Source organism: Marmota marmota, unplaced genomic scaffold (assembly GCF_001458135.2).
Source record: "Marmota marmota marmota unplaced genomic scaffold, marMar, whole genome shotgun sequence".
Classification (NCBI taxonomy): domain Eukaryota; kingdom Metazoa; phylum Chordata; class Mammalia; order Rodentia; family Sciuridae; genus Marmota; species Marmota marmota.
Window position 1 is genome coordinate 69,640,009 of NW_026000026.1, and position 26,718 is coordinate 69,666,726.

The window sequence follows — 26,718 nt, forward strand, 5'->3', positions numbered from 1 at the left end:
GATTGGCCGAACGAACTCAGTGCATAATTTAAAACATTGTATTAGGAACAAAGCTGCACCTCATGGGCGGAGTTGAGCTCTCCGGTAGCGAAAGTCCAGGTTCTGCTGCTGGGATTCAGCTGGTACCTGAGAAGCAGCGAGGGCCGCGTCTTCCAGTAAGTGTGCCGCCGGGCTGGAACTGAGGTTCCCAACTCTTGCCCATGCAGAGTAGGCTTTCATAAAGAGAAACTGCAGCCATCTCCCTCTCCGCACTACTCGCTCTCTTTCTTCCCTTAATACCTGTATTCTTTCGGTGGGCTTTGGGGTGAGGTTGCAAATGGACTCTTGGATCCTGACATCACTTCCACAGCATTGGCAGGCCAGGCACCCTACTTGGAGCGTGGCCTTCCACTTTTGGAGCCAGATATCTGTTAGTTGCTGTTCAGGTTTAGAAAAGAAGCCTTAGACTTGATTTAAATTATTCAATATCCCCTCCCCTTCCTCTTTGCTAGTAATTAGAGAAAATACAGAGTTGCAATTCAGGCTGTGAACCGAGTGCCCTGGGGCAAGGGCATTGTTTCTTACCTATGATTTGTTGCTCCTTCCATTTGTTATTCTTCCTACATACTCTGTCTCTTTTTAGACCTAGGCTGCCTCCGCTGCCATGTCTCAAGGAATCCTTTCTCCGCCTGTGGGCCTGCTGTCTGATGAGAATATGGTAGTCTCCCCAATGTTTGAATCCACAGCTGCAGATTTGGGATCTGTGATCCGGACAGACCTACTATCAGACTGCTCTGTCATCTCCACCTCCCTGGAGGACAAGCAGCAGGTAAAAGAATTGAATAGTGGCCTGTAGTGGTGGTGGTGGTGGTGGCACACGCCATAATCCCAGCATCTCGGGAGGCTGAGTCAGGAGGATCACCAGTTCAAAGGAATCCTCAGCAATTTAGCAAAGCCCTAAGCAACTCATTGAGACCCTGTATCTAAATAAAATACAAAAAAAGGGTTGGGGATGTGGCTCAGTGGTTAAGTGCCCCTGGATTCAATCCCCAGTACCAAAAAGCAAACACATAAAGAATTGGATAGTGGCTTGGGGGCAGAAAATTATATTCTCAGCCTATAATCCTCCATACAGGATAGTTTAATGTCAACAACCAGTAATCCCTAAGGTCTGAGACATCAATTTAAACTAAGGGCATGACAAGTAAAAAATGTAGAGTTGTATGCCCATAAGAATAACTACTATTTAGAGCACTCGCCTGGCATGCGTGCGGCCCGGGTTCGATCCTCAGCACCACATACAAACAAAGATGTTGTGTCCGCCGAAAACTAAAAAATAAATATTAAAATTCTCTCTTTCTCTCTTAAAAAAAAAAAAAAGAATAACTACTATTTGCATTGCATTAATGAAATGAAGTGCATAACTCTTAGGTAATCTCTGAGACAAGGATAAATGAATGTATCTGTCCATTTTGAGACCCAGTTATGTTAAATGATTTGTATAGGCTGGAGTGGGTAGCTCAGTAAGTGGAACCCATGCTTAACATGTAAGACCCTGGATTCAAACCCCCACCCACCCCCCACGATTATTGGCACATGGTGACATTACATAAGTAGAATGTACATTCATGTTTTAATAATATCAACCATTGCTTCCATTTTTTTAGCCTTTCTTGCTGCAAAGCTGGGGTTTTTCAGCTACAGCATTTCTGACATTTGGAGGCTGGATTCTTTATTGTAAGGAGCTGTCCTGTGCATTGTAAATGTTGAGCATCATTCCTGGCCTCTGCCCACTAGATGTCAGTAATGCCTTCCCACTTTAACAACCTAGTGTTCTTTGAGGGGAAATAATGGCCCTGGTTAAAAACTGTTGTGCTAGGCCTTATGCTAAATGTTAACATATGTCATCACATTGTTTTTTTCCCCTCTCTTAGGAACTAACAAAGTTTTTATGGAAGCAAAATCCTTGATAACATCCCTCATTAGGAACTACTGGAGCCTTTAACATCCCTCATTAGGAGCTATTGGAGCCTTTTAGAGTTCCTGGGCCATAGTAGGCATTCTCTATTTGTTGAATGAATGATGTTGGTTCTATTATTAACCTCACTATGCAGATGAGGAAACTGAGGCAAAGAGAATTTAAAGAACTTGTTCAAGAGCTCATAATTATTAAATAATGGAATTGGTACTCAAATTTAGGTGTGTCTATGTCCAAGGTGCTCTAACTACTTTACTCTGCTATTGTATCACATGCTGATTTTCATACCACGCAACCAATTCTAACTCAGATAATTGGTGTGGCAAGCCAGGTTTGCAGGGTACTGATGAGAGAGAGAGGGTGACAAAGGAGTAAAAAAGGTCATGTGGGTTAGAATGATTGTAGAACCAAAGAGTAGTTGCACAGAGACGTTTGAGATGGAATGGGCTTGTGTTAACCTGATTCTTAGGAACTGTGCTATTTGCCCATTTGTTCAGAGGTAACTTCCGAAATTAATATGTGATTCTGGGCTGGAATTCTACCACAGGTTCCATGTGAAGACAGTACAGAGAAGGTGAAAGTGTACCTGAGGGTCAGGCCCTTGTTACCTTCCGAGTTGGAACGACAGGAGGATCAGGTGAGTGTTTGAGGAGGAGGCTTTAAAGTGGAATGATACAGTAAAGAAGAGATTCTCCAGCAACATTTCCTTCTATAAAAACTGTATTTCCCCCTTCTCAGGGCTGTGTTCGAATTGAGAATATGGAGACCCTTGTTCTGCAAGCACCCAAGGACTCCTTTGCCTTGAAAAGCAACGAGCGGGGAATTGGCCAAGCTACCCACAAGTTCACCTTTTCCCAGGTATGGATATACTAGTCTTTAACCAAGGAATCAGCATGCAGGGATTTTAATCAGTGGGAGAAACAGGACTAGGATTTAGATTTATCCATCTCCAAAGCCCTTGCTTGTGACCATTATATTACCCAATGGTATGTGCAAATCAGGCTTGGTGCATAGCATTCTTTAAGTATTTCTTGATTTGGATGAAAGATGGACTAATAGAGAGTAGTTGAGTCCTCAGTGATTAGGAATAGTTGACAGCAAGGCAGAAAGAACCTTCTGTAATGGGAGCCAGAGCCAACCACCCAGGAAGGGTGGCTTGCATAGAATGCTGGCTCTGCATAGAATGCTGGCTCTGCATAGAATGCTGGCTCTGCATAGAATGCAAGTGGGAGATGAAGAATGGACCTCTGAGTTACTGGGTCTGTCTCCAGATCTTTGGGCCAGAAGTGGGACAGTCATCCTTCTTCAACCTGACCGTGAAGGAGATGGTAAAGGATGTACTCAAAGGGCAGAACTGGCTTATCTATACATATGGAGTCACCAACTCAGGGAAAACTCACACGATTCAAGGTGAGTAGTAAGGCTTCACAGTATTGCTGATTGGCCTTTGATGGTGGATTGACCTGTAATTACTTTTTGGTGCTCTGAATCAGAGGGAGAAAGACACTTGCCTCAGCTGTCCATCATTCATATGCCTCTAGGTACCATCAAAGATGGAGGGATCCTGCCTCGGTCATTGGCTCTGATATTCAATAGCCTCCAAGGCCAACTTCATTCAACACCTGACCTGAAGCCCTCGCTCTCCAATGAGGTAATCTGGCTAGATAGTAGGCAGATTCGACAGGAAGAAATGAAGAAGATGTCCCTGCTCAGTGGAGGCTTTCAAGAGGTGAAGTGTTGGTATACATGAGGCAGGGGTAAGGGATACAAATTTCAGGAAAGCTTTGTGCTTACCTCCTCCCTGTGTCCCTTCAGGAGGAGCTATCTACCTCTTTGAAGAGGAGTGTTTACATTGAAAGTCGGATGGGCACCACTACCAGCTTTGACAGTGGCATTGCTGGGCTCTCTTCTACCAGTCAATTTATCAGCAGTAGCCAGCTGGATGGTACGTATCATGAATGTGCTCTTTGCCAAGTAATAAGAGGAACCTACTCCCTCCTCCTAGCAGCTACCAGGGGAGCAGACCCAAGGTTACAACTTGAGCTCCACCTTCCAATGGCCCCTGCAGTCCAGAGGTTAGATGAATTGCCCAAGGATTGATAGTCTATACATTGGCTTTCTCCTCAGAAACAAGTCACCAATGGGCACAGCCAGACACTGCCCCAGTAAGCATACCAGCAGACATTCGCTTCTCCATCTGGATCTCCTTCTTTGAGATCTACAATGAGCTGCTTTATGACCTGTTAGAACCACCTAGCCAGCAGCGGAAGAGGCAGACTCTGCGGCTATGCGAGGATCAAAATGGCAATCCCTATGTGAAAGGTATGTGAATGTGGAGAAAAGCCAGGCAGAAACCCTGGAGGGGGTTGAATATTACCATCTTACACCTTTCTCTCCTCTGGCCCCAGATCTCAACTGGATTCATGTTCAAGATGCTGAGGAAGCCTGGAGACTCCTAAAAGTGGGACGTAAGAACCAGAGCTTTGCCAGTACACACCTGAACCAGAACTCTAGCCGTAGGTGAGTGAATTTTGAGAATAAACCCTTGACTATATCTAGGAAACATTAGTCTTCCACCTGGTCAGGAAAGATATTCAATGATTTTCCTCTTTTTCTTAACTTTCAGTCATAGCATCTTCTCAATCCGGATCTTGCACCTTCAGGGAGAAGGGGATATAATTCCCAAGATCAGCGAGTAAGTTTTTCCACTTAGAAATTCGATCTTGCCATATGTGGGTGCACATCTCTTATCACAGCTACTCAGGAAGCTGAGGCAGGAGCATCACAAGTTGAAAGGCAGTTGGCCACTTGGAAAGGGGATGTAGCTCAGTGATGGAGCACTTGGCTAGCATGCATGAGGCTCTGGGTTCAATTCCATTATTAAGAAAAAAAGAAAGGAAGAAAAGAAAGTTTGATTTTCTTGATCACTTAGTCATTGTGGGAACAGAGGGAGGTCCTCAGAATTACTTGTTCTTACTTGGGTACAGAGATTCTTGGTGGGCCCTCTCCTCTCCAAAACAATATGATGGGCCATAAACTTACATTATATGAGGTCCTTATGCCTGATCCTGTGCATCATTTTAGGCTTTCACTCTGTGATCTGGCTGGTTCAGAGCGCTGCAAAGATCAAAAGAGTGGTGAACGGCTAAAGGAAGCAGGAAACATTAACACTTCTCTGCACACCCTGGGCCGCTGTATTGCTGCTCTGCGCCAAAACCAACAGAACCGGTGAGCTTTTGACTGTAAACTTGGGCTGGGATGGCCTAGGACTCTGAATTTACCAAGACTTCCTGGTCACGACTGGGGATAGCCTTAGGATACCTAAGGATTAGAGTTCTTATTCACAGATTTATTACCTCTGGTTCTTTGCTAGGTCAAAGCAGAACCTGGTTCCTTTCCGTGATAGCAAATTGACCCGAGTGTTCCAAGGCTTCTTCACAGGCCGAGGCCGATCCTGCATGATTGTCAATGTGAATCCTTGTGCTTCTACCTATGATGAGACTCTTCACGTGGCCAAGTTTTCAGCCATTGCCAGCCAGGTGAGAAGCTGTAGGTGTACTGATTGTGCCTACCTTGGGCTGCTAACTTTATAGAAATTTACCAGTGAACAGTTAAGGAGTTTATAATTAAGGTTTTTTCCCCCACCTTTAGCTTGTGCATGCCCCACCTGTGCAACTAGGACTCCCATCACTGCATTCATTCATCAAGGAACAGAGTATTCAGGCATCCCCTGGTTTAGAAAAAGGGAGTAAGGCAGACCCAGGCCTTGACAACCACGCTGAAAATGAAGTTGACATCTCCATGTACAGCAAGGAGGTGAGAATACAAAAAAGCTTTGGTGCAGCAGCTTAATGGCTATACATTTTCCACGTAGTCTTGGGCCTTTTGGGGTTATGGGCATACATCTGACAAGTATGTTCCTTTTAGGAGCTCCTACAGGTGGTGGAAGCCTTGAAAACTCTGCTTTTGAAAGAACGACAGGAAAAGTTGCACCTGGAGATGCAACTCCGTGATGAAATTTGCAATGAGATGGTAGAACAAATGCAACAACGGGAACAGTGGTGCAGGTACTGGCATAGTGACCCCTCTTACTGTCAAGTGGGACAGGGAATGGATCATCCTCCAAGTTTACCCCTCAAAATCTTCACTCACGGGCTGGGGTTGTGGCTCAGTAGTAGAGTGCTTACCTTGCACACGTGAGGCACTGGGTTCGATCCTCAGCACCACATGAAAATAAAGATATTAAAAAAAAAAATCTTCACTCACTTCTTTTTTCTCCTCTGACAGTGAGCATTTGGACACCCAAAAGGAACTAATGGAGGAAATGTATGAAGAGAAACTAAAGATTCTCAAGGAGTCACTCACAAGTTTTTACCACGAAGAGATTCAGGTAAGTTACCCTGAACCAACCCCAATTAGCTACTCAGATTTCTATCACTAATTTGCCTGAGGTTAACAGACTTTATAAACTCTGGTAAGAGCAAGCATTTATAATATATAGAACTCCTTTTCTGTATTCCCTTTAGGTGCTTTGTACATGTTTAATGTATGTTTAGTGAATTAAGGGGTTTAGTTGGGCAGGAATTAATAGAAGTGCTAGCAAATAGGTTTTTGAAGTATTGGGAAAGTTTTTGTTCATTGTTTGTCATCTGTTTCATCCAATATTTGTCTGACCCTTAACAGAATTGTGCTCTCTACTTCCCTCTTAGGAACGGGATGAAAAAATTGAAGAACTAGAAGCTCTCTTGCAGGAAACCAGACAGCAATCTGAGGCCCATCAACAGTCAGGGTCTAAATTATCCATGCGGCAGTCAAAAAGGTTGGCAGCTTCTGCCTCCACTCAGCAGCTCCAGGAGGTTAATGCTGAACTACAACAGTGTAAAGCAGAGCTAAACTCTACCACTAAAGGTGAGGAAGGAGAGAAGGCAGGAAGCATTAGTGATTCAGGGAAAAGGTGGTATTCAAAACTGGGCTTTCTGATTCTAATTTCAACATAATTTCCTCAACTCCAAGCTGCAGAAAAGGTCCCCCAGACCTTTCACTCTAGGCTCTATGTGGCCTCACCTTTTATATTTACTGTAAGCTACTGTTAACTACGTTAAAAAGAGGTAGGTCTAAAACTAGAAAATCTATGTGTTCAAGTTTCCTTGTTCTTTCCCTCAGAGCTGCAGAAGTATCAGAGAATGTTAGAACCACCACCCTCAGCAAAGCCCTTTACCAGTGACGTGGACAAGAAATTAGAGGAGGGCCAGAAGGTAATCTTTCTGTTACAAAAACTGTTACCTAAGGCAGTTTCTGATTCATGAGGACAAGGGGTTCTTTTGTGCAGGGTTCTGGGGAATGGCGTTTTCATTCAGCTGACCAGACTTTCTAATTTTACTTCTCTTCAAATGGTGACCCAACCCCTCCACATCATTACCCGGTTGATCTTGGTATAATCTGATCCTTCTCCTTTTTTTAGAATATAAGACTACTGCGGTCAGAGCTTCAGAAACTTGGTGAGTCTCTCCAGTCAGCAGAAAGGGCCTGCTGCCACAGCACTGGGGCAGGAAAACTTCGTCAAGCTTTGACCACTTGTGATGACATCTTAATCAAACAGGTTAGAGCAGCCTAAATACCCCCTCTTCTCTTACTAGCCCATTCCAGTATATATGTGAAAAAGGGTATCAGGAACATAAGAGAAAAAGATTTTTAGGATAAACTTAAGAGTAAGGAGGAAGTTCTCTTCCTTGCTAAATAAGAAATGATTCTTTGTGAAGCATTTACTAAGTACTAATAGGTACTGTGGTAATGTATGTGCACCTTGTCGTAACAACCATAGGGAGGCATATACTGTCATATTTCATCTAAGATGCCACTGGTATCATGTTATATATTATTATTTTTTTAATATTTATTTTTTTAGTTTTAGGTGGACACAATATCTTTATTTTTATGTGGTGTTGAGGATCGAACCCAGCGCCCCGCGCATGCCAGGCGAGTGCGCTACTGCTTGAGCCACATCCCCAGCCCATCATGTTATATATTATTAAGAAAAAAACTAACAAGCTGTGAAAACTAAAACTGATTTTTTTTTTTTTTTAATTATGAGGCTGGGGATGGAACCAGGGCTTATCATTTGATAAGCATTCTACCACTGACATATAACCCCAGCCCAGGCTATGACATTTCTCATCCATAAAATACATTCTAATCCCAGAGATCTTAAAATGTTTAAGAAAAATGTACATCTTAGACTAAGCATACCTTTTTCTTTTTTCAGTGGTAGTAAGGGATTCAATATGGGGCATCACACTTGCTAGGCATGTGCTCTGCAGCCCTTTTTATTTATTTTATTTATTTATTTCTGTTACCGGGGATTGAACCCAAGTACACTCAATCTAAAACTTATTTAGAGACAGGGTCTCACTGAGTTTCTTAGGACCTTGCTAAGTTGCCGAACCTGGCTTTGAACTGGTGATTCTCCTATGTCAGCCTCCCAGCTGCTGGGATTATAGGTGTGTGCTCTTTTTATTATTTTTGAGACAGGGACCTACAAGTTGTCCAGGCTACCTTTGAACTTTTGATCTTAAGTTTCCTGAATAGTGGGATTACAGGTGTTATGCACAAAATTTTGTGTCTAGGGACTGAGGCTCTTGGAAGTTAAATAAACTTGTTTAAGCTGATGCCACTTTGTGTTAAAAAATGTCCTGTTCAGCACTGCTTGTGCTTGGGTCTTAAAATTATATATCCTCTATTCAGTTATAAGCTCTAACCTTAAAGAGTTTATCTTTGAAGAAATAGTTACTAGTTACTAATAATGGATAGCATGTATTACCTTGCCACCTTGTTTTTCTAAATATACCATACAAAGATGCATTTTTTCTAACTTTACTGATATTCCCTAGGACCAGACACTAGCTGAACTGCAGAACAACATGATGCTAGTGAAACTGGACCTTCAGAAGAAGGCAACATGCATTGCTGAGCAGTATCATACTGTGCAAAAGCTTCAAGGCCAGGCTGCTTCTGCCAAAAAGCGCCTTGGTACCAACCAGGAAAACCAGCAACCAAACCAGCAACCTCCAGGGAAAAAACCATTCCTTCGAAACTTACTTCCCCGGACACCTACCTGCCAAAGCTCAACAGACTGTAGCCCTTATGCCCGGATCTTGCGCTCAAGGCGCTCTCCTTTACTCAAATCTGGGCCTTTTGGCAAAAAATACTAAGACTGGGGAGGAAGAACACAGTCATCTCCCTATGTGGGTCAGCTGCTCAGCTTAATAAACAGACCTGTTTTCAGCTTTACCATATACCTGGAACTGTATGCGACATACAATACTCATATACTAGTTCCCCACACCTTTTGTATTATAATCACTTTTGTAATCTCATGTTTTTTCACTCATATGGTTTCTATGCACACAAAAAAGTTATATTAAATAAAGATTATTGTTCACATTTTTTATTCAAATATTAAATTTAGCAAAATCATTAAAACAAATTATTAAAAGGGTAGAAAACCTGGTACTCAATGTCATTCTGGCCCCTAAGAACTTTGCATAGAAATGGCAATGAAGACCAGGAACTAGCATATACCAAGTCTAAGGTTTAGTAATAATGAATTCAAGTGATATTAGATAGTCTACATGTTTAAATATAAAATGAAGTATCATACATTAGGAGGTGAAGAGGTAATAAAAATGTTCTGGGAATAAGAGAAGGAAAACTAGATCCTGAGCCCAGAATGGTTCATAGCATCTACAAGTTCATTATAGCTGACATCACAGTCAAAGCATATTACCTGCTAGTGAACATGTGCACAGATCTGAAATCCTCCAAGAGCACCACAAAAATGATTCCCTTTACCTAGTCTAGACAAATAAGGCTGACAAAATGTATTCTTTTGGAGATAGGAAGGAAAAAAACAATTATATCAAAAATTTATTAAAACCAGCATGAATTAAGTTTATTCTCAATATAGTCAAAAATGTTATTTTCAAAAGTCCATGAATTATCTGTAATTCTTGCTTTGCTTTGGTAGAGGTATAGCTAGTGCTATAGCCATCTCTGCCCTTAGGAAGGGTCATCAATAGTTCAGGTGGAGTTTTTTTGCCCTTCAATCCTAGTAAGTTACTTCCAGATTCCTTTTCAAAACTGTCTTGAAGAATGTCTCCTAGGTTAAGAACAAATGTATAGCTCCACTTTGTTTAAACCTAATCTCTAATATCGGAATAGGGATCATAACTCAGCAAATTCAAGGAGTAATTTCTGTCTAGTGCCCTGACTCCTTCCTAGGGTAGTTAGTGCCCTTACTGCCAGAAAAGGGTAGAGTGGCAGACTTCTCCCTCTCTTGCCTGTCCCACTCCCAGCAGCATTAAAACCTTTTTCCTGTAGCATTGCCTGTGCTAAAGTGCTGTAAAAGGTTTGTTTTAATGGGGGTGGAGAGAAAGGGCACTGAGAAGAAGGCCAAGATTGACAGCCACTCTGAATAGAAGGGAGATAGAAGTGCTTCTAACTGGCAAAAGACAGAATCTGTTTCTGCCAGTATTCTTCTATCTGCCTCTGAAGGTAATTATATAAACTGTCCCCAAGAAGCTATTTCCATCTGTAGAAACAAAAAGAGCTGCAGTCCTTGGAAGGACAGACATGGCCATTCTTTACATGAAGGTAAGGCTTAATATGGGTCTAGCAAAGTGCTAACTTGAAAGTAGCCAACTATGGTGTGACAGAAGACAAGTTGAGTGGAGAAACTCTGCGTGTGGGGGTGTTATTAGCAGACAATGAAGCAGGGAGAAAAAAGGGAGCAGGCATCTCGCCCGTGGGAGTTTCCCCTTGGTTCCGCAGCTGCAAGATTTGCCGGAGCAAGGCTTTACCTTCTTCCCGGGTCTGAAAGAAAGTCAGGCAACTGTTTCAAAATATATTCAAGGCTATTCTCAAAAACAGGTTATTAAGACAACGATGATATACAAGTTCCACAGATCAAAGGCTTTCCACTGATATTCATACCCACTTTCCACCTATACATCATGGTAATGATCATACATTCTAGCCTCAAATCCAAACCCTTTACGAAAGAACTGATACGTACATCATTGAATGCACAACACTTTTGGGCACAAGTTGAAGCTTCATCCCACAGCTTGCACTTAAAATAGTACTGGGCCAAATAGCGGAAAGCAGTGCTTTCCTCCAAATGTTCCACTATTTCCTAGACAAGGAAAGCAGAAATGTCTGAGATGGTAAGAATAAGATTGGCAACACAACTCTCATGTTATGACACATACCCCACAGGAATAGATATCTTGGATATATTTGATATAACACTGGGCAGCCTGTTCGGACTCAGTCAACTGTTCATGAAGCCTACAAAAGAAAATTGGCTTTAAATACAAATCGGACCTCAAAGCAAATGAGTGACAAAAAAATAATTAAGTTCTAAAAAATGACAATACACACACAAGTACAAATTTTGACATAAATGACACAAGACCCTGAAAAAGTCTTAGTACCCATAAGATGTTACGGTTACTGTAATAAAGTTTAGATTCAGGGGCTGGGAGTATAGCTCAGTGGTAGAACACTTGCCTAGCATGCATTAAGCCCTGAGTTTGATCCCTAGCACAAGGGGAAAAAAAAAAAGGCTGAGGATTGGGGGTGGGCAGTGGGACGTCTATTATCCCAGCTACCTGGAAAGCTGATACAGATGGATCTCAAGTTCAAGGCCAGCCTAGATAACACTGTCTTAAAATAAAAAAAGGTGTGTACATAGCTCAGTGGTAGAATGCTTACCTAGCAAGTGTGATGCCCTGGGTTTGATACTCAATATGGCAAAAACCATTATTTTACCACTACCAACAGAGGGAGAGTTACGAATAAATATTTAAACTGGGTATACAACCTCATAAAAATTTCCTGGTAATACTGAAAATGAGACTGAAAAATAAACCAAGCAATTCAGATTTAAGAATCTATAAATAAACTGGGAGAAACTAAATTGCATTTAAATACCTCTTTTCCAACTATTTTGAGCTATTACTAATTTTTTCTTTGAGGGAGATCGATCCTTAACGTAGTTTTCCTAGACTGCTCTAACACAAAAATGTCATTTCTCTCTCTTTTCTTTACAATTAAAAAAAAAACCTTTATATTAATTTTTTAATGTGATGCTGAGGATTGAACCAGTGCCTCACAAGTGAGGTAAGTAAGTGCTCTACCGCTAAGCTACAACCCCGGCCCTCTCTCTTTTTTAAAAATATTTATTTTTTTAGTTTTAGGTGGACATGATATCTTTATTTTATTTTTATGTGCTAAGAAATGAACCCAGTGCCTCACGCATGCTAGGCGAGCCAGCTACCACTTGAGCCACATCTCCAGCCCTCTCTCTCTTTTTTAAATGCAGTGCTAGGGATCATATGTGTCATTTAAGCACTCTACTACTGAGCTATACCCCACCCATTCATTTACTTTTTTCAATTCATCTTGATCCCTTGCCTAACAGGGAAAATTATTTCCCCTTCAAAGAGGAATGACATTTTCGAGATTCAAATTCCCACACTCATGTATGACAATGGAAGGGCGGGAGGCTTTAAAACATGCAAGACCCACCATCCTAGAAAAGCCAATAGAGAGAGGGGCTGGGATTATGGCTTAGCGGTAGAGTGCTGTGCAAGGCCCTGGGTTCGATTCTCAGCACCACATAAAAATAAACAAACAAAATAAAGGTATTATGTCCAACTACAATTAAAAAATAAATATTAAAAAAAAGGACAACAGAAATATCAATAGTATTTTTCTCCTTTCACTCACTTTGCCAGTTTCACCAGAGCCATTTTCTCCACATCTCCCACAGCATAAGCTCTCCAATAACACTGTCAAAAAAAATTAAACCAGTTACTTTGACCATCGTCCCATGTGCCATCATTAATCACATAAAGGGAAAGGTCCTACAAGCTTCCTAGGAGTTCAGATTTGCAAAATACAAGACATTTTTGCCATTTCTAATAGGTTCAGGCTATAAACAGCATTCCCACTAATGATCTCAGCACACCTTTTTTTTAGCCTATGCACCTGTAAATATTCAGACTTTTCCTTACACATAGATCAATATAAAGGAAAATTAGAGCACATATAGCCCAATCTGTATCTAAACTGCAGATTTCCACTCAAATTCTCCAGACTTCAATTTCAGGTACCTTTTTGGCTTCCACTAGTTGATTGAGTTTCTCATAACATTCTCCTAATGCAACCAGCATACGAGAATCATTGGGCCTAAGAAAGAAGAGGAATAGGTAGTTTGTGCAAAGACTTTATTGATAACTGAAGTCTTCCATTGAGGAACTAGCACCACTATTTCAAATCTATACAAGGTTTGACCTTTATTCTAATACTTCATATAATTAGGTTACTTTGTGTTCATAATTGTACTATTAACCCATTAGTGGAAGACATTAAATAAAAATGACCAAACAGCTTTAGCAAGCTTAAATTCAAGTCTCCAAAAGCCGAAACCATTCTCTGTGATTCATGAATAGCTACTGAAACAGCCCTTCCCACACCAGATACATTGTAAAGTGACCAGACTTACCGAAGCTGGTGGGCCCGTCTGTAGTAATATAGGCAGTAAAATGGCATCTTAAGGATTTCATAGGTCTGCCCAAGGCCATACCAAGCTCTGTAGTCCCGCTTATTGACCTCAATGGCATGTCTAAGAAATGAAAATGAAAGAATGTTAAGAAAGCATAATCAAGGCTTGAAACTTGCAGGCTCAACTGAGGCTCCTAACACAGCAATCCTCAATCCCCAACTAGATGCTCACCGATAAGCCTGGATAGCAGCAGATGTATTTTTCATTTCCATGTACTCATGCCCCATCAGTGTCCAGGCCCCAAGATACCGAGGATTCAATTTTAGGGCTCTCTGGAAATATAAGGCCGCTTTCTCATGCTGAGAACGTAAACTATAATAATTGCCTGATTTAAAAAAATAAAAAATATTATATATATATAAAGGTAGAAGGGTAAAAATAAGTCTTCTAAAATAGCATTCTACCAGGTAAGCATGAAACTTTGCAGAAAAGCCAAATTTTAAACAAGGGGAATATTATCATTCCCTTAGCAAATATAGTTAATCTATCACAAATTCTGGTTAACACACACACACACACACACACACACACACACAAACAAATGTGTTCCCAGCAGAGTGTGATGGCATGCACCTATAATCCCAACACCTCAGAAAGGTAAGACAGGAGGATCTCAAGTTCAAGCCCAGCCTAGGCAATTTAACAAGACCCTGTCTCAAAATAAAAATTAAAGGGCTGAAGATATAACTCATAGGTAGAGCACCACTAGGCTGAATCCCCTGTAGTATAAAAAATAAAATTGTTCCCAAACACTGTTTAAGTTTTTCTTCATTAATCTCATCTGGAAATAGCATTTATATACTCATTTTCTTAATATAGTATATGAAATTTCAATAGTATACTTTAGCTTGGTGGTTTTCAAACTATATCCCTTCAAGCCTAAGTTTATAAGGAAGTATCCCTAAGGGTTAAAAAAAAATAGAGCTCAGAGAGTTTTCCCTCCTCAAGAATCAAGGCAGTTCTAATCACTTGTTCCAAAAAGAGCAAGCAAAAGACTTTAGTATTCTGGGAAAGATTTTATTTTAAGAACCTAAAAGCCATTCATCTTACATCAGTGGCAAATAGATAAACAACAGTGGTATATCCAAACAATGGAATATTACTCAGGAATAAAAAGAACTACCGATATCTGCAACAACATCAATAAACTTCAAAAACATGCTAACTGAGAAAAGTCAGACAATAATACTACTGCAAAATTTCATTTATATCAAATTCCTAGAATAGGCAAAACTATAAACCTGGAAAATAGAAATGGTTGCCAGGAGATGGGAATGGGACCAACTACAGACAAAATAACTTTTGGAGATGATGGAATATTATAAACTGGATTATGATGATGATGATTCCAAACTGTAAATTTATAACTCATTTAACTATAAACTTAAAATAGGTAAATTTTATGCTATGTAAATTATACCTCAATAAAGCTATTTTTTTATATCTTTTAGTTGTAGTTGGACACAATATCTTTATTTATTTATTGTTATGTGGTGCTGAGGATCGAACCCAGGGCCCCACACATGCTAGGCGAGTGCCCTACCACTGAGCCACAATCCCAGCCCAATAAAGCTATTTTTTTTTTTAAGACAGAGAGAGAGAGAATTATTTAATATTTATTTTTTAGTTTTCGGTGGACACATCTTTTATTTTTTATTTTTATGTGGTGCTAAGGATCAAACCCAGCGCCCTGCACATGCCACACGAGCGCGCTACCACTTGAGCCACACCCCCAGCCCCAATAAAATTATTTTTTTAAAGGAATAAATTAGAGCTATACCAAGACTTGGAGGAATTTTCATGAGGTATCTAATGAGAAAAGTAAAATGCAGAACATTAGTATAAAATTTGATCCTACTTTTGTTAAGCAAGTAGCCCATTATACCCTGCATATATGTATATATTCTAATGTGGTATGAGAACATGTTAATACAATAACTTAAAGGGTAAAGAATGCAACAAGCAAAACAAAAAACAAAAAAAAAAACCTGTACTTAAAAGAATGTCCTTTATGGGCTGGAGTTGTGGCTCAGCTGCAGAATGTTCGCTTAGCACATGTGAGGCGCCGTGGGTTCGATCCTCAGCACCACATAAAAATAAATAAATAAAATGAAAGTACTGTGTCCAACCAGAACTTAAAAATTTTTTTAAAAAAGTCCTTTGTATATTGTATTAATTGCATGTGCATTAGATTCAAAAATAGATTCAGATACATACACACACACACATTTACACATACATACACTTACAAGAAACATAATAAACTATCAAGTAAAAAACAGAAATTATGGAGTAATTACATAATGTGATTCCATTTTGATAAACTAACCAAAAAAACCCCCAAGTCTTCCATATATGGCTTTTAAATCTGTCTAGACTCAAGCCTTTTAGTTTGATTAAGGAGAAATAAATTATATAAATTATCTGTACTCTGTACCTGGTTATTTAAGTTTAAACTCAATTTCATGTTCATCTAGAAAAAAGCGGGATGGAGGACTTTATGTCCTACACAAGGATATCTTTGCTTCTGCCACTGACTCAGATTCAGAAATGGAAGCGTAAGCAGATCTAGGCAAAGTGCCCAAAGGTGAACTTTTGTAATAAAGAGGTAGGATAGTGATAGCAAGAGTATGAGACTCAGTAGTTAAAGAAGTCAGGATAACAAAGGAGATATTAGGGAAGACAGAACTAGCAAGTTCTGCATAAGGATTAAGTAGATGTAAGAGCTAAAATGTACTGAATGATTATAATTTTTCTGGTAATTTACAGTATTGTAAGTTTTGGATATGTATTTATTTTTTAAATCTTTACAACTACATGAAAGAAGGTTTTATTTATTATTCTCTCCTTATAGATGAAAATACTAAAGCACAGAACTCTATCCAAAGTCAGCTACTTAGTATCAGAACCTAGTGAGGTACAGTGGCCCCTGCCTGTATCACAGTCACTCAGGAGGCTGAGGTAGGAGGATCACAAATTCAAAGCCAGCCTGGGCAACTTAGTGAGATCATTTCTCAAAATAAAAACTCAAAAAGGGCTGGGGAGGGCTGGGGTTGGCTCAGACGAAAAGCGCTCGCCTAGCATGCGTGAGGCACTGGGTTCGATCCTCAGCACCACATAAAAACTAAATAAAGGTATTGTGTCCACCTAAAACTAAAGAATAAATGTTTAAAAAAAAAAGGCAGGGGCAGGGGAGGCTGGGGATGTGGCTTAGTGGCAGAGTGCCCCATGAGTTCAATCCCTAGTACAGGGGGGGAAAAAGTATCGGAATCCAGATTTAAACTTGCATAGTCTGGGCTGGGATGTAGCTCAGTAATACATTGCTTACCTAGCAAGTGCAAGGCCCTGCATTCAATTTTCAGCACCACAAAAAATAAAATAAATAAACTTGAGCAGTCTGGGTCTAGAGTCCAAATCTTAATTATGCCAAGATATACATATAATGCTGGCTCTTAGAGAAAGTGACTGGGACTCCTAAACAAGTGCAGAAGGAAACAATTCATGTCAAGACGTAGAAGCAGAAGCAAGGACTAAACCAGTAGGAAATTCTTGCCATCACTCTCCTCTCAGATTGTTTCATTCTCTCAGGTCCTCAGTTTCCTTTTTTCCTCTCCATCCTTCTTTCTCCTTTCCACTTTCTCTGCACTGGCTATAATATGAAAAATGAAGTTCATTTTTTGTCATACCTAATGTTCCTTATTCTTAAATTTTTAAGGTAGGTGGGCTGAATTCCACAAACATTTATTAACTATATATCAGTAATTTTGCTGGGCATTATGGATATACTGAGGGAAAAAAGAACATTTCATTGAATGATTAAAAATAAAACAAAAGCATGGGCTGGGGTTGGGGCTCAGCAGTGGAGCGCTTGCCTAACATGTGTGAGGCACTGCATTTGATCCTCAGCACCACATAAAAATAAAAACAAATAAAATAAAGGCATTCTGTCCATCTACAACTACAAAAAAAAAAAAAAAAAAAAAAAAGCAAAAAAACTCAAGAAACTCCTTAATCATTATTCTTCTTAGGCATATCTCCTCCACCCCTTTTTTTTCTTAAAAGGTCTTTTATAGGGGCTGGGGTTGTGGCTCAGTGGTAGAGCGCTCACCTAGCACGTGCAAGGCCCTGGGTTCGATCCTCAGTACCACATATAAATAAATTAATTAAGTAAAGATATTGTGTCCAACTATAACTAAAAAATAAATATTTAAAAAAGGTCTTTTAATATGGCAAAATATTAATATTTGATAAACCTAGGATGATTAAATCTCATATACAAAATCACACATACATTCATATATACATGTAAAAAGTCTGGAAGGACATACTGAAAATACCAATTGCAATTATCTCTAGAACTATGTTAGGGTTCTCCTTTGATTTCAAATGGTTTCAAGTCAATAGGTTTAAAAAAAAAAAGGAATCATTCATTATCTCCTCTACCTCTATTTCCTTTCATCATGTAAAAGTCACTATAATCAATCTGGTTAACCAATCACCAATTCCTGTTCATTCTACTTCCTAAATATCTTCTAAGTCCAATAGCCTCTCCACTCATCCTGCCAATGTGTCAGCTTAGGCTCTCATCATCTCTACACAAGATTACAGCAAGAGTCTCCTAGCTGGTCTCTCTACCTCTACTCTTGCCCTTTTTCTAATCCTCCCAGCACAATTGTTTCTGGTTGTTATTCCAAAATAAAAATCTGACCACTTTCATCACTCTCTAGTTAAATCCTCCAGAAGACACCTATTGGGTACAAAAGGCTACCTGAAATTTGTTCATTCCTACCTCTCACAAAATGCCCAGGCACAATGAACTATTTTCAGATACAATGTCTGTTACCTCTGGTCAAATGATACTCTTCCTGAGTCAACCCTTCTCCTCTCTTCTTGAATTCTTTTGTTCCTGCCCATCATTCAAGTATCACCTCTAATGAGCCTTCCCTAATCTCAGACTGTATTAGATACCTTTCCTGTGTACTCCCTTAGCATGCTGTGTTCACTTCAATTATAACATTCAACCTGCTGATAGTTGTTTTCTTATTAGTCTTCTTCAGTAGGCAGTTAGGGTAGGTACTGCAATACAAAGCATAGTGACTTGGCACACAGAAGATACTCAAGAGACATTTCTAAATAAACTGGAGTTCCACCCTTACCTAATGTACATTATAGTTCATTCAAAGTACTCTGATATTGAAAAGACCATTTGTTCTTTGCCTATTTGTGTTCCCAAAGGACTTACTATATTTTTGTTAATATTTACTTTGCTTTATAGACCATAACTTCAAGAGCTAAAAGTATTTAATCAAATGATGAACTGAAATTCCATTAGTTTATTAATAACATCCTGACCTAGAAAGGTACAAATGTATGATCTTGATATAATGTGACCAAAGACCCAGGAACAGGTATTCCTTTCATCTTCAGAAAACAGAGTCTTTCAATCAAAACCCACCATGCTTACTTTCTCCAGGAGTAGTCATTCACTTGTCTATATCCACTGATTATCAGGCCACATAGCATGGCCTATATAGGGTTATGGTTCTCAACCCTCAAGAGGGTGTTTGGCAACATCTAGAAATGTTTTTACTTATAACTACTGGGGAAAGGAAGTTACCAGTACCTAGTGGGTATAAGACAAGGCTATGCTAATACCGATGATGCACAGGACAGCCTGCAACAAAAAAAGCTATCCAGCCCAAATCATCAATACCGTAGAGAAGAGATGGTCAGGTACAGGAAAACAGACACGCTCATCTCTTTTCATAGGACTGGAAATTCTAACACACTTTTTAGTCATATTAAAGTATAAAACAAACACACACACCCTTGATCTAGGCTTTTACGATTAGGAACTTATTACACAAAAATAGATTCAAGCATCCAAAAACAAATGTATATGCATAAAGATGTTTCTTAAAGCAATTTTTATTTATATTAACAAAGACTAGTCACAACTTATATTATAAAAAATTACTAAATAAAGCCTGGTATGGTGGTACATGCCTGTAATCGCAGCAACTACAGAGGCTGAGGGCAGGAGATTACAAATTCAAGGCCAGCCTCAGCAACTTAGCAAGACCCTCAACAACTTAAGAGAGATCCTATCTCAAAAACAAAAAATAAAAAGGACTAGGGATGTAGCTCAGTGGTAAAGTACCTCTAAGCTCAATCCCCAGTACCAAAAAAATAAAGTAAAAAGATGGGGTTGTGGCTCAGTGGTAGAGCGCTTGCCTAGCATGTGTGAGGCACTGGGTTCGATCCTCAGCACCACATATACATTAATGAATAAAATAAAGGTCCATCAACATCTAAAAAAATATTTTAAAAATAAATAAATAAACAGACGAATAAACAAATAAATAAAAAGGGCTGGGGATGTAGCTTAGTGGTAGAGTACTCCTGGGTTCGAGTCCCAGCACCACCCACAAAAAAATAAATCAATAAACAAAATTATTAAGCAGAAATATTTAATAGAAATAGATAATAAGGAGCTGGGGTTATGCGGTAGAGCGCTTGCCTTGCATGTGCAAGGCCCTGGGTTCGATCCTCAGCATCACATAAAATAAATAAATAAAGGTTATTGTGTTCAACTACAAATAAATAAATATTTAAAAAGAAAGAAATAGATAGATAATAAGATGCTGAGGGCTGATGGCATAGCTTGGTGATAGGGTGCATGCTTAGCTTGTGGAAGGCCCTGGATCCAATCCCCAACACCAAAAACGAGGTACTATCATCAAAAGTAAAACAAATCAAAATGTACTAATATGGAAAGATGACAAACATTTATCGTTTAAAAAAAAAGCTACAAAGCAGTATTTACACAAAAATAGGTTATTACACAAAACTTATTACACAATACCTAGTGGATATAAGACAGGCTAATACCGATACAGTATATAGTATAGTATACATAATGATTAGTTTTTACACACTATAAACAAACACATATTTTTGGTATTCACACAAAAAACATTCTGGAGTCACGTTCACCAAACAACCTTAGGGTGGGATAACAGTAAGCTTTCATATTCTCTGGTACATAATTTTCTCATCTTTGACACTTTTAATACTGCTGTTATTTTTACATTCATGATATTTATAACAAAAATAAGTCTTAAAAGAAAAAAATGTAGTTAACTCTTACCAATTACACAGCACGTTTCTACACGGTATTTGTCAATTTCACAGAGGTTATGAGCCAGATAACTCAACTCAGATTTCATGCTCTGGGGAGAAAAAAGAAAAAAAAAAAAATCTAAGTAATGGAAAAGGGTTCTCTAAATAATTTCTCTTATAGCTAACACAAACAGGTAACAATCCAATCCAAGAGACTAAAATACAAAAGAGCTTAATCAAACCCAAGCAAGAGAAGCAGCTTACTCTGACATAAAGAAGGTTGGAGAATGTGTCCATATTTTCAATCCTGTAAGGGTCTTGTTTCCTTAGCTCATTGAAAATGGAAAGGGCTTTGTCAATATCTGCAGAAAGAACATAGCAAGTTCAGAAAACAACACAGTGCACCTATCAGGGTCTGAGGGTATTTCATTGTCCTTATTCACTCACCTCTGATATTGTGATAGGCAACTGCAATTTGGGAAACAATATATGAGCTTTTAGAAAAGCCCACATCAATGAGATTCTGATACTTTTGCAGGGCCTCCTCTATCAACTGCAACTCTGTGTATATATGAGCCAGAAAAAACTCTTTCATCCAGGTGTCTGGCAAAGACAGGAACTTCAGCTGGCAGCAGGAGAGAGAGGGACACACTTAATAAAATTTGACCTCTCTCCCAAATGAAAATCAAGGAACGATCTTTATTGTCTAAAGGGATTTACCACTAAAATTTTATTAAAGCACCTAATAATGAGTACAGGGTAATCCAACTAAGTGAATATGGCTTATAAGCACAATTAGGGAAGAATGATCTACTGAGAATAGGCTTTAAAGAAAAGGTGAGTCTTAGAGAATGGGTAGGGTTTAAATAGAGAAAAGGGGAAGGAAAATTAAGAAGATAACATTCAAGGCAAGGGCAACAACCTAAGTAGGGCCAAAACAGATATGATGTGTGTGAATAGGATGAGGAAACTAGCTTGGTTTGAGGAGGCTATATCCAGAAAAAGAGGAAAAATAAGATTAGGCTGGTAGGGTAGATCCTACCATGCAACAGATAATGGGGTACAACAGGAAACTACTATATATTTCTGCCAAGAGAATGACATGATGATGTGTCATTCATGCCAAGAATAAATTTTGAAACAATATGTAGGATGACTTTGAAATGTTAAGTGTAAAATGGGAAAGCTAGAGAGAAAGTATCTATTACTTATAAGTAATTCAAATTTGAGATAACAGAGATGACAAAGAGAACCAAGACAAAGAGATGTACACAAGAAAGCAATCATGGCACTGTCTCATGATTGACTAGATTAAGGAAAATAAGAGAAAGGGAAAGACAAATAAATATGACTCTGAGGTGTCAAGATGTGAGTGTCTTGAGAAATAGCAAACGTAGTGAGATATCAAGATAGCAAGAAGAATTTGGTAAGCAAGATGAGAAATTTGGTTTTGCATATTTTGAGTTCAGAGGTAAAACTTTCAGTGGAAATCTAGGAGGTAGTTAGAGATAGGTGAATATAAGTAAACAAAGGTCAGATCTCAGACACAGATTTTTAGCATAAATCATTACTTTGGCTCTTTAAAGCCAACAAAAGGAATTGTGTTGTTGCTTCTATTAGCCACTGAAGAATAGCAGAATGAACATCATAGACAAAGTCTTCTAACAGTGACTAATAAAGCAATTGCAGTTAATAAAGCAGTTTCATATACATTATTTCACTAATAAATCTCTAAATATTTAAAGAATCCATGATATCTCAAAAGAGGCCTGAAAATATGTTTTAGTATAATCCTTGATATCAGAGAAATCTTTCCTATAGTATCACTAGAATTAGAGGAGAAACTATAACACTTATTCCATAAAACAAGTTATAGGAAAACTTGAATGTCAAAACATGAATACAAAAAACATTCCAATATCAATGGATTCGAATCCAACAGCAGCTACTGAGCAAGATCTAGTTATCATCCAATGAAGATCTAAATTCTGAAATTATGACAGGGACTAAAGACACAGCAAAGAGCTAGCTAAAGAGGTCATATGGGCAAAACTTCACCACCCCCCAATTACATTGGAAGCAGAGGGATCTTCACGAGGATCATCTCAATTTACCATTTCTTTGTCTGTGATCAGGTTACAGAGTTCTAACCAGGCTCCCCAATGCAAAGGCAAAACATGAGTAGCCTCCACAAACACATCAATGGCCTCTTTTACCAAGTCCAGTTTTCGAAGCACCACACCATACCTGGGAAAGAAGGAAATAATCACAGGAGAAGTTAATGCTTTATAATATCTCCCCTCTACTCAAGAATATATTATAGAAACTGGGTACACTGGCATAAGTCTATAATTCCAGCTACTGAGGAGGCTAAAGCAGAAGGATCACAAGTTGGAGGATAGCCTTGGGAACCTAGTTAGACCTTGTCCCAAAATAAAAAAGATAGCCAAGGATGTAACTCAGTGGTAGAGCACTTGCCTAGCATATTCGAGGCCCTGTGTTTAATTTCCTGTACCACACTCACCCACACACAAAAAAGATATAGAAAGTTCCAAATTACTATAAAAACCACTTACAGATAAAGGCCAAATCCATCAAGTTCCCGAGCTTGATGCTTTTTGCTGAGCTCTACCCTCAATTCTCTAAGAGCCTCATTTTTCACTTGTCCTTTCTCCAGGGGGCCTAGGAAAGAAACAAAGTCTCTGATCTAAGAGAAGGATGCTGGCTTTCATTTTCATAGATGTATATATTCCCTTTAGTTTCAACTGAAGGTTATACTTGAAACCTCCAGCAAATACTCATAAGTGTCCATTGATATCTTATACGATCCATTTACTTTATTCTAGAAATTGCAACTAATAATGGGTCTGCAGTCCTACACCCAAATAGTTGTTGGGTTTTTAAATTTGAATTAGTTATCATTGTCTAAAAATCAGAAGCCTCAATTAAAAATCTGAGTTTTTAGCTTCAGGAAACAGAGAAGGGCCAAAGGAAGAAGGCCCTAATAACATCAGGCCCAGAGTGCCACAAGGCAGCCCTCAGCTGAAGCTGGGTGCCAACAGGGTACATGACCCCATGTGCTCTGAAATTTGCAACAATGCATCTCAGTCCAGTTATATTACCTGACTTGCTCCAACAGGCACTTAAATTTACAAAGCTACTTTTTAATCCAAGAGATAAGAGAAAAAAAATTCATACCTAGGCTATCAACAGTTTCATCATCCTTCTTTTTCTCTCCAGACTGTAAAAGAAATTCAACAAGTAGGTAGGTCTTTTTTCAATTTATTCTGAAACATGTTTTAAAACTACCCAAGAGTTCAAGCCCAACAAAAATGGCATCTGCTTTTGGTCATTAATTTCAAACAATCATTTGGGGGCTCCCACTGCCTAAATGTGGGATAATTTGAGTACCAAAGTAGTTAAGTAAGTACAGTAAATAATTATAAATAATTAAAAATATAGGAATCCAGCCAGGCTTAGTATTACAAGCTTATAAACCCAGCTACTTGGGAGGCTAAGGCAGGAGGATTGCAATTGGAGGCCAGTCTGGACAACTTATCAAGATCCTGTAGAGTGCTCGCCTCACACATGTGAGACCCTGGGTTCAATTATCAGCACCACATAAAAACAAATAAGTGAAATAAAGGTATTGTGTCTAACTACAACTAAAAAATAAATACTTAAAAAAAATTTTTTTTTTTTTTTAAAGAGCAGGGGATGTAGCTCAGTGGTTAAGCATCCCTAAATTCAATCCTTACACCTATAATGTAAGGATTACATTACATTATAAATGCTTACACTTGTAAATGTATATAATTTTTTTTTTGCAATGTTGGGGATCAAACCCAATCCTCAGCACCACATAAAAATAAATAAATAAATGAATAAATACATTATAAGCAAGCACTCTACCACTGAGCTACCCCCAGCCTTATAAAATATTTTAAAAGATCTGTTCACACATAAAATAACTAAAAAAAAAAAAAAAAAGTAGGAAAATACATTCATAATATTCCAGAATTAAATACTTGTATTGCCCTTTACATTTACAATTTAACAGCCATGCAACAAAACAACAAATGTACTACAAATAAAAGTGAAAACTGAATAGTTTATTTATTGGTACTGGGAATTAAACCCAGAGGCACTTTACATAAGCACTGAGCTACATCTCCAGCCCTTTAATTTTGAGACAAGGTCTCACAAAGTTGCCAAAGCTGGCCTCAAACTTGTAATCTTCCTGACTAAGCCTCTCAAGTCACTAAGATTATAGGCATGCACCACCATCCCCCACTGTTAAAATCAACTCAGGCTGGGATTTTTCTATTTAATTCTAAATATGAATGCTTCACTGAAAGCAAAGTAACACCTTAAAATTGCCCTCACCAAATATCTGGAGTACATATATAGGAAATAGGCTTTCTTGCTATTACAGCCATGTAGGAAATGTGCTGCCCGGTCATATTCTTTAACATCAAAGTAGGCCTTGGCCAGGGTATAAGCATCCATATCCTGGGCATCCTCCTAGAAAAGAGACAAGTCCATGTAAATAACTGAAAATAGGACAACAAAAGTTCAAACATAAGAAACATATTCAGTAATTTCAAGATATAAGAAAAGTGATTTTTTTTTTTCTATTTCCAGAAAGCTAACATATATGTAGATGTATACATGCAGCATTTTTATATATGTACTACCAGGCAAGTTCTTTCTTTGGAAAGAACTACTTCTTTCCAAAATACTTTTCAAATAAAAAGGTGGTGAAAAAGACACACACACACAAACACACACACACATATATATTTTTTTTAAATAACTAGGTATTGAATGTAGGGGTACTCTACCACAGAGCTACATCCCCAGCCCTTTTTATTCTTTTTTCTTTTTGTTTTTGTTTTCTGGGCAGTGAACCTTAGGGCTACATACCAAGTCTTTCATTTTATTTTAAATGTAATATTATGTTGTTGTTGTTGTTGTTGATAAACCTTCGTTTTATTTATTTATTTATTTATTTATTTATTTATTTTTTATATGTGGTGCTGAGAATCAAACCCAGGGCCTCACAAATGCTAGACAAGCACTCTACCACTGAGCTACAACCCCATTCCTTTTATTTTACTTTGAGACACGGTCTCACTAACTTTTCCCAGGCTGGTCTTGAATCTACAATCCTACTGCCTTAGCCCCATGTAGCTAGGATTATAGGTATGCATCACAAAACCTGGCAAAAGACAAAAATTTTAAAAATTAAACCAACACACATAGCTGGGTGCAGTGCCAATGCCTATAATCCCAGCAACTTGGGTAGCTGAGATAAGAATACTTCAAATTCAAGGTCAGCCTCAGCAATTTAGAGACACTCTGACCCAAAATAAAAAAAAAATAAAAAGGACTGGGGGTGTATCTCAGTAGTAAAGTGTCCCTGAGATCAATCCTCAGTACCAAAAAAAAAAAAAACAAACCACTAAATCAACATACTCAGAAACTTATATTGTTTCTTCAAATGTCATTAGGAAGTTGCAAATGGTTTTGTGTTCAGGACCTGAATTCATTTTCTGATTCTTGGTCTCCGTTTCATGAGCATGCATTTTCCTTTTTCTTTTCTTTCTTTCTTTTTTCTTTTTTTGGCAAGTTTTGGGGGAGGTTGGAGGGGAACTGAACCCAAGGGCACTTCAGCATTGAGCTATAAATTTAAAAATCAACTCAGGGTCTCAACAGTTCATTTTATTTTTTATTTTTAGATAGGGTCTCACTAAGTGGCCCAGTCTGCTTTCAAACCTGAATTTTCCTGCCCTAGCCTCCTAATCACTGGGATTATAGGAGTGTGCCACCACACCTAGTTGAACATCTGTTTCTTCTGTAAAGTAGAATAAGTAATATTGACCTTACAGATTTGATATGAGGAAAATGTGAAAAAGTCACTTAAAATGTCCAGCATTCATATGTGGCATTCTCTTCCTTCTCATCTTTTTAAAATTCCTACATAAGTATATCATGTGTGATCACTTATATT

The 26,718-nt window shown here is 38.7% G+C and overlaps 2 protein-coding genes across 2 annotated transcripts in view; one reads left to right on the forward strand and one right to left on the reverse strand.

The window, feature by feature from the left end:
• Kif20a (kinesin family member 20A) lies at positions 1 to 9,452 on the forward strand. The gene is made up of 19 exons (XM_015484477.2): positions 1 to 155; positions 623 to 808; positions 2,505 to 2,594; positions 2,696 to 2,815; positions 3,229 to 3,367; positions 3,499 to 3,686; positions 3,773 to 3,902; positions 4,085 to 4,279; positions 4,366 to 4,477; positions 4,584 to 4,652; positions 5,042 to 5,185; positions 5,331 to 5,496; positions 5,609 to 5,773; positions 5,885 to 6,024; positions 6,245 to 6,347; positions 6,667 to 6,865; positions 7,121 to 7,212; positions 7,419 to 7,556; positions 8,845 to 9,452. The coding sequence occupies exons 2-19, from the start codon at positions 644 to 646 to the stop codon at positions 9,163 to 9,165; spliced, it is 2,676 nt and encodes an 891-aa protein (XP_015339963.1). The 5' UTR covers positions 1 to 155; positions 623 to 643; the 3' UTR covers positions 9,166 to 9,452.
• The window catches only part of Cdc23 (cell division cycle 23), a 20,694-nt gene continuing 3,361 nt past the window's right edge, over positions 9,386 to 26,718 (reverse strand). The window contains exons 3-16 of the mRNA XM_015484488.2: positions 25,092 to 25,229; positions 23,904 to 23,946; positions 23,282 to 23,387; positions 22,820 to 22,952; positions 21,153 to 21,330; positions 20,970 to 21,067; positions 20,734 to 20,815; positions 13,755 to 13,908; positions 13,524 to 13,643; positions 13,132 to 13,207; positions 12,746 to 12,807; positions 11,224 to 11,302; positions 11,028 to 11,147; positions 9,386 to 10,825 (exon numbers count right to left, since the gene is read on the reverse strand). Of these exons, the coding sequence (XP_015339974.1) occupies positions 10,655 to 10,825; positions 11,028 to 11,147; positions 11,224 to 11,302; positions 12,746 to 12,807; positions 13,132 to 13,207; positions 13,524 to 13,643; positions 13,755 to 13,908; positions 20,734 to 20,815; positions 20,970 to 21,067; positions 21,153 to 21,330; positions 22,820 to 22,952; positions 23,282 to 23,387; positions 23,904 to 23,946; positions 25,092 to 25,229 (1,560 nt within the window). The 3' untranslated portion in view covers positions 9,386 to 10,654. The remainder of the gene's footprint in view (positions 10,826 to 11,027; positions 11,148 to 11,223; positions 11,303 to 12,745; positions 12,808 to 13,131; positions 13,208 to 13,523; positions 13,644 to 13,754; positions 13,909 to 20,733; positions 20,816 to 20,969; positions 21,068 to 21,152; positions 21,331 to 22,819; positions 22,953 to 23,281; positions 23,388 to 23,903; positions 23,947 to 25,091; positions 25,230 to 26,718) is intronic.

Bases quoted from the DNA above. Each gene is read 5' to 3' on its own strand.
- Kif20a (XM_015484477.2), top strand. From the start codon at position 644: ATGTCTCAAGGAATCCTTTCTCCGCCTGTGGGCCTGCTGTCTGATGAG. The intron at 4,280-4,365 runs GTATGTGAATGT...CTCTGGCCCCAG, and splicing joins TGGCAATCCCTATGTGAAAG to ATCTCAACTGGATTCATGTT. The intron at 4,478-4,583 runs GTGAGTGAATTT...CTTAACTTTCAG, and splicing joins AACCAGAACTCTAGCCGTAG to TCATAGCATCTTCTCAATCC.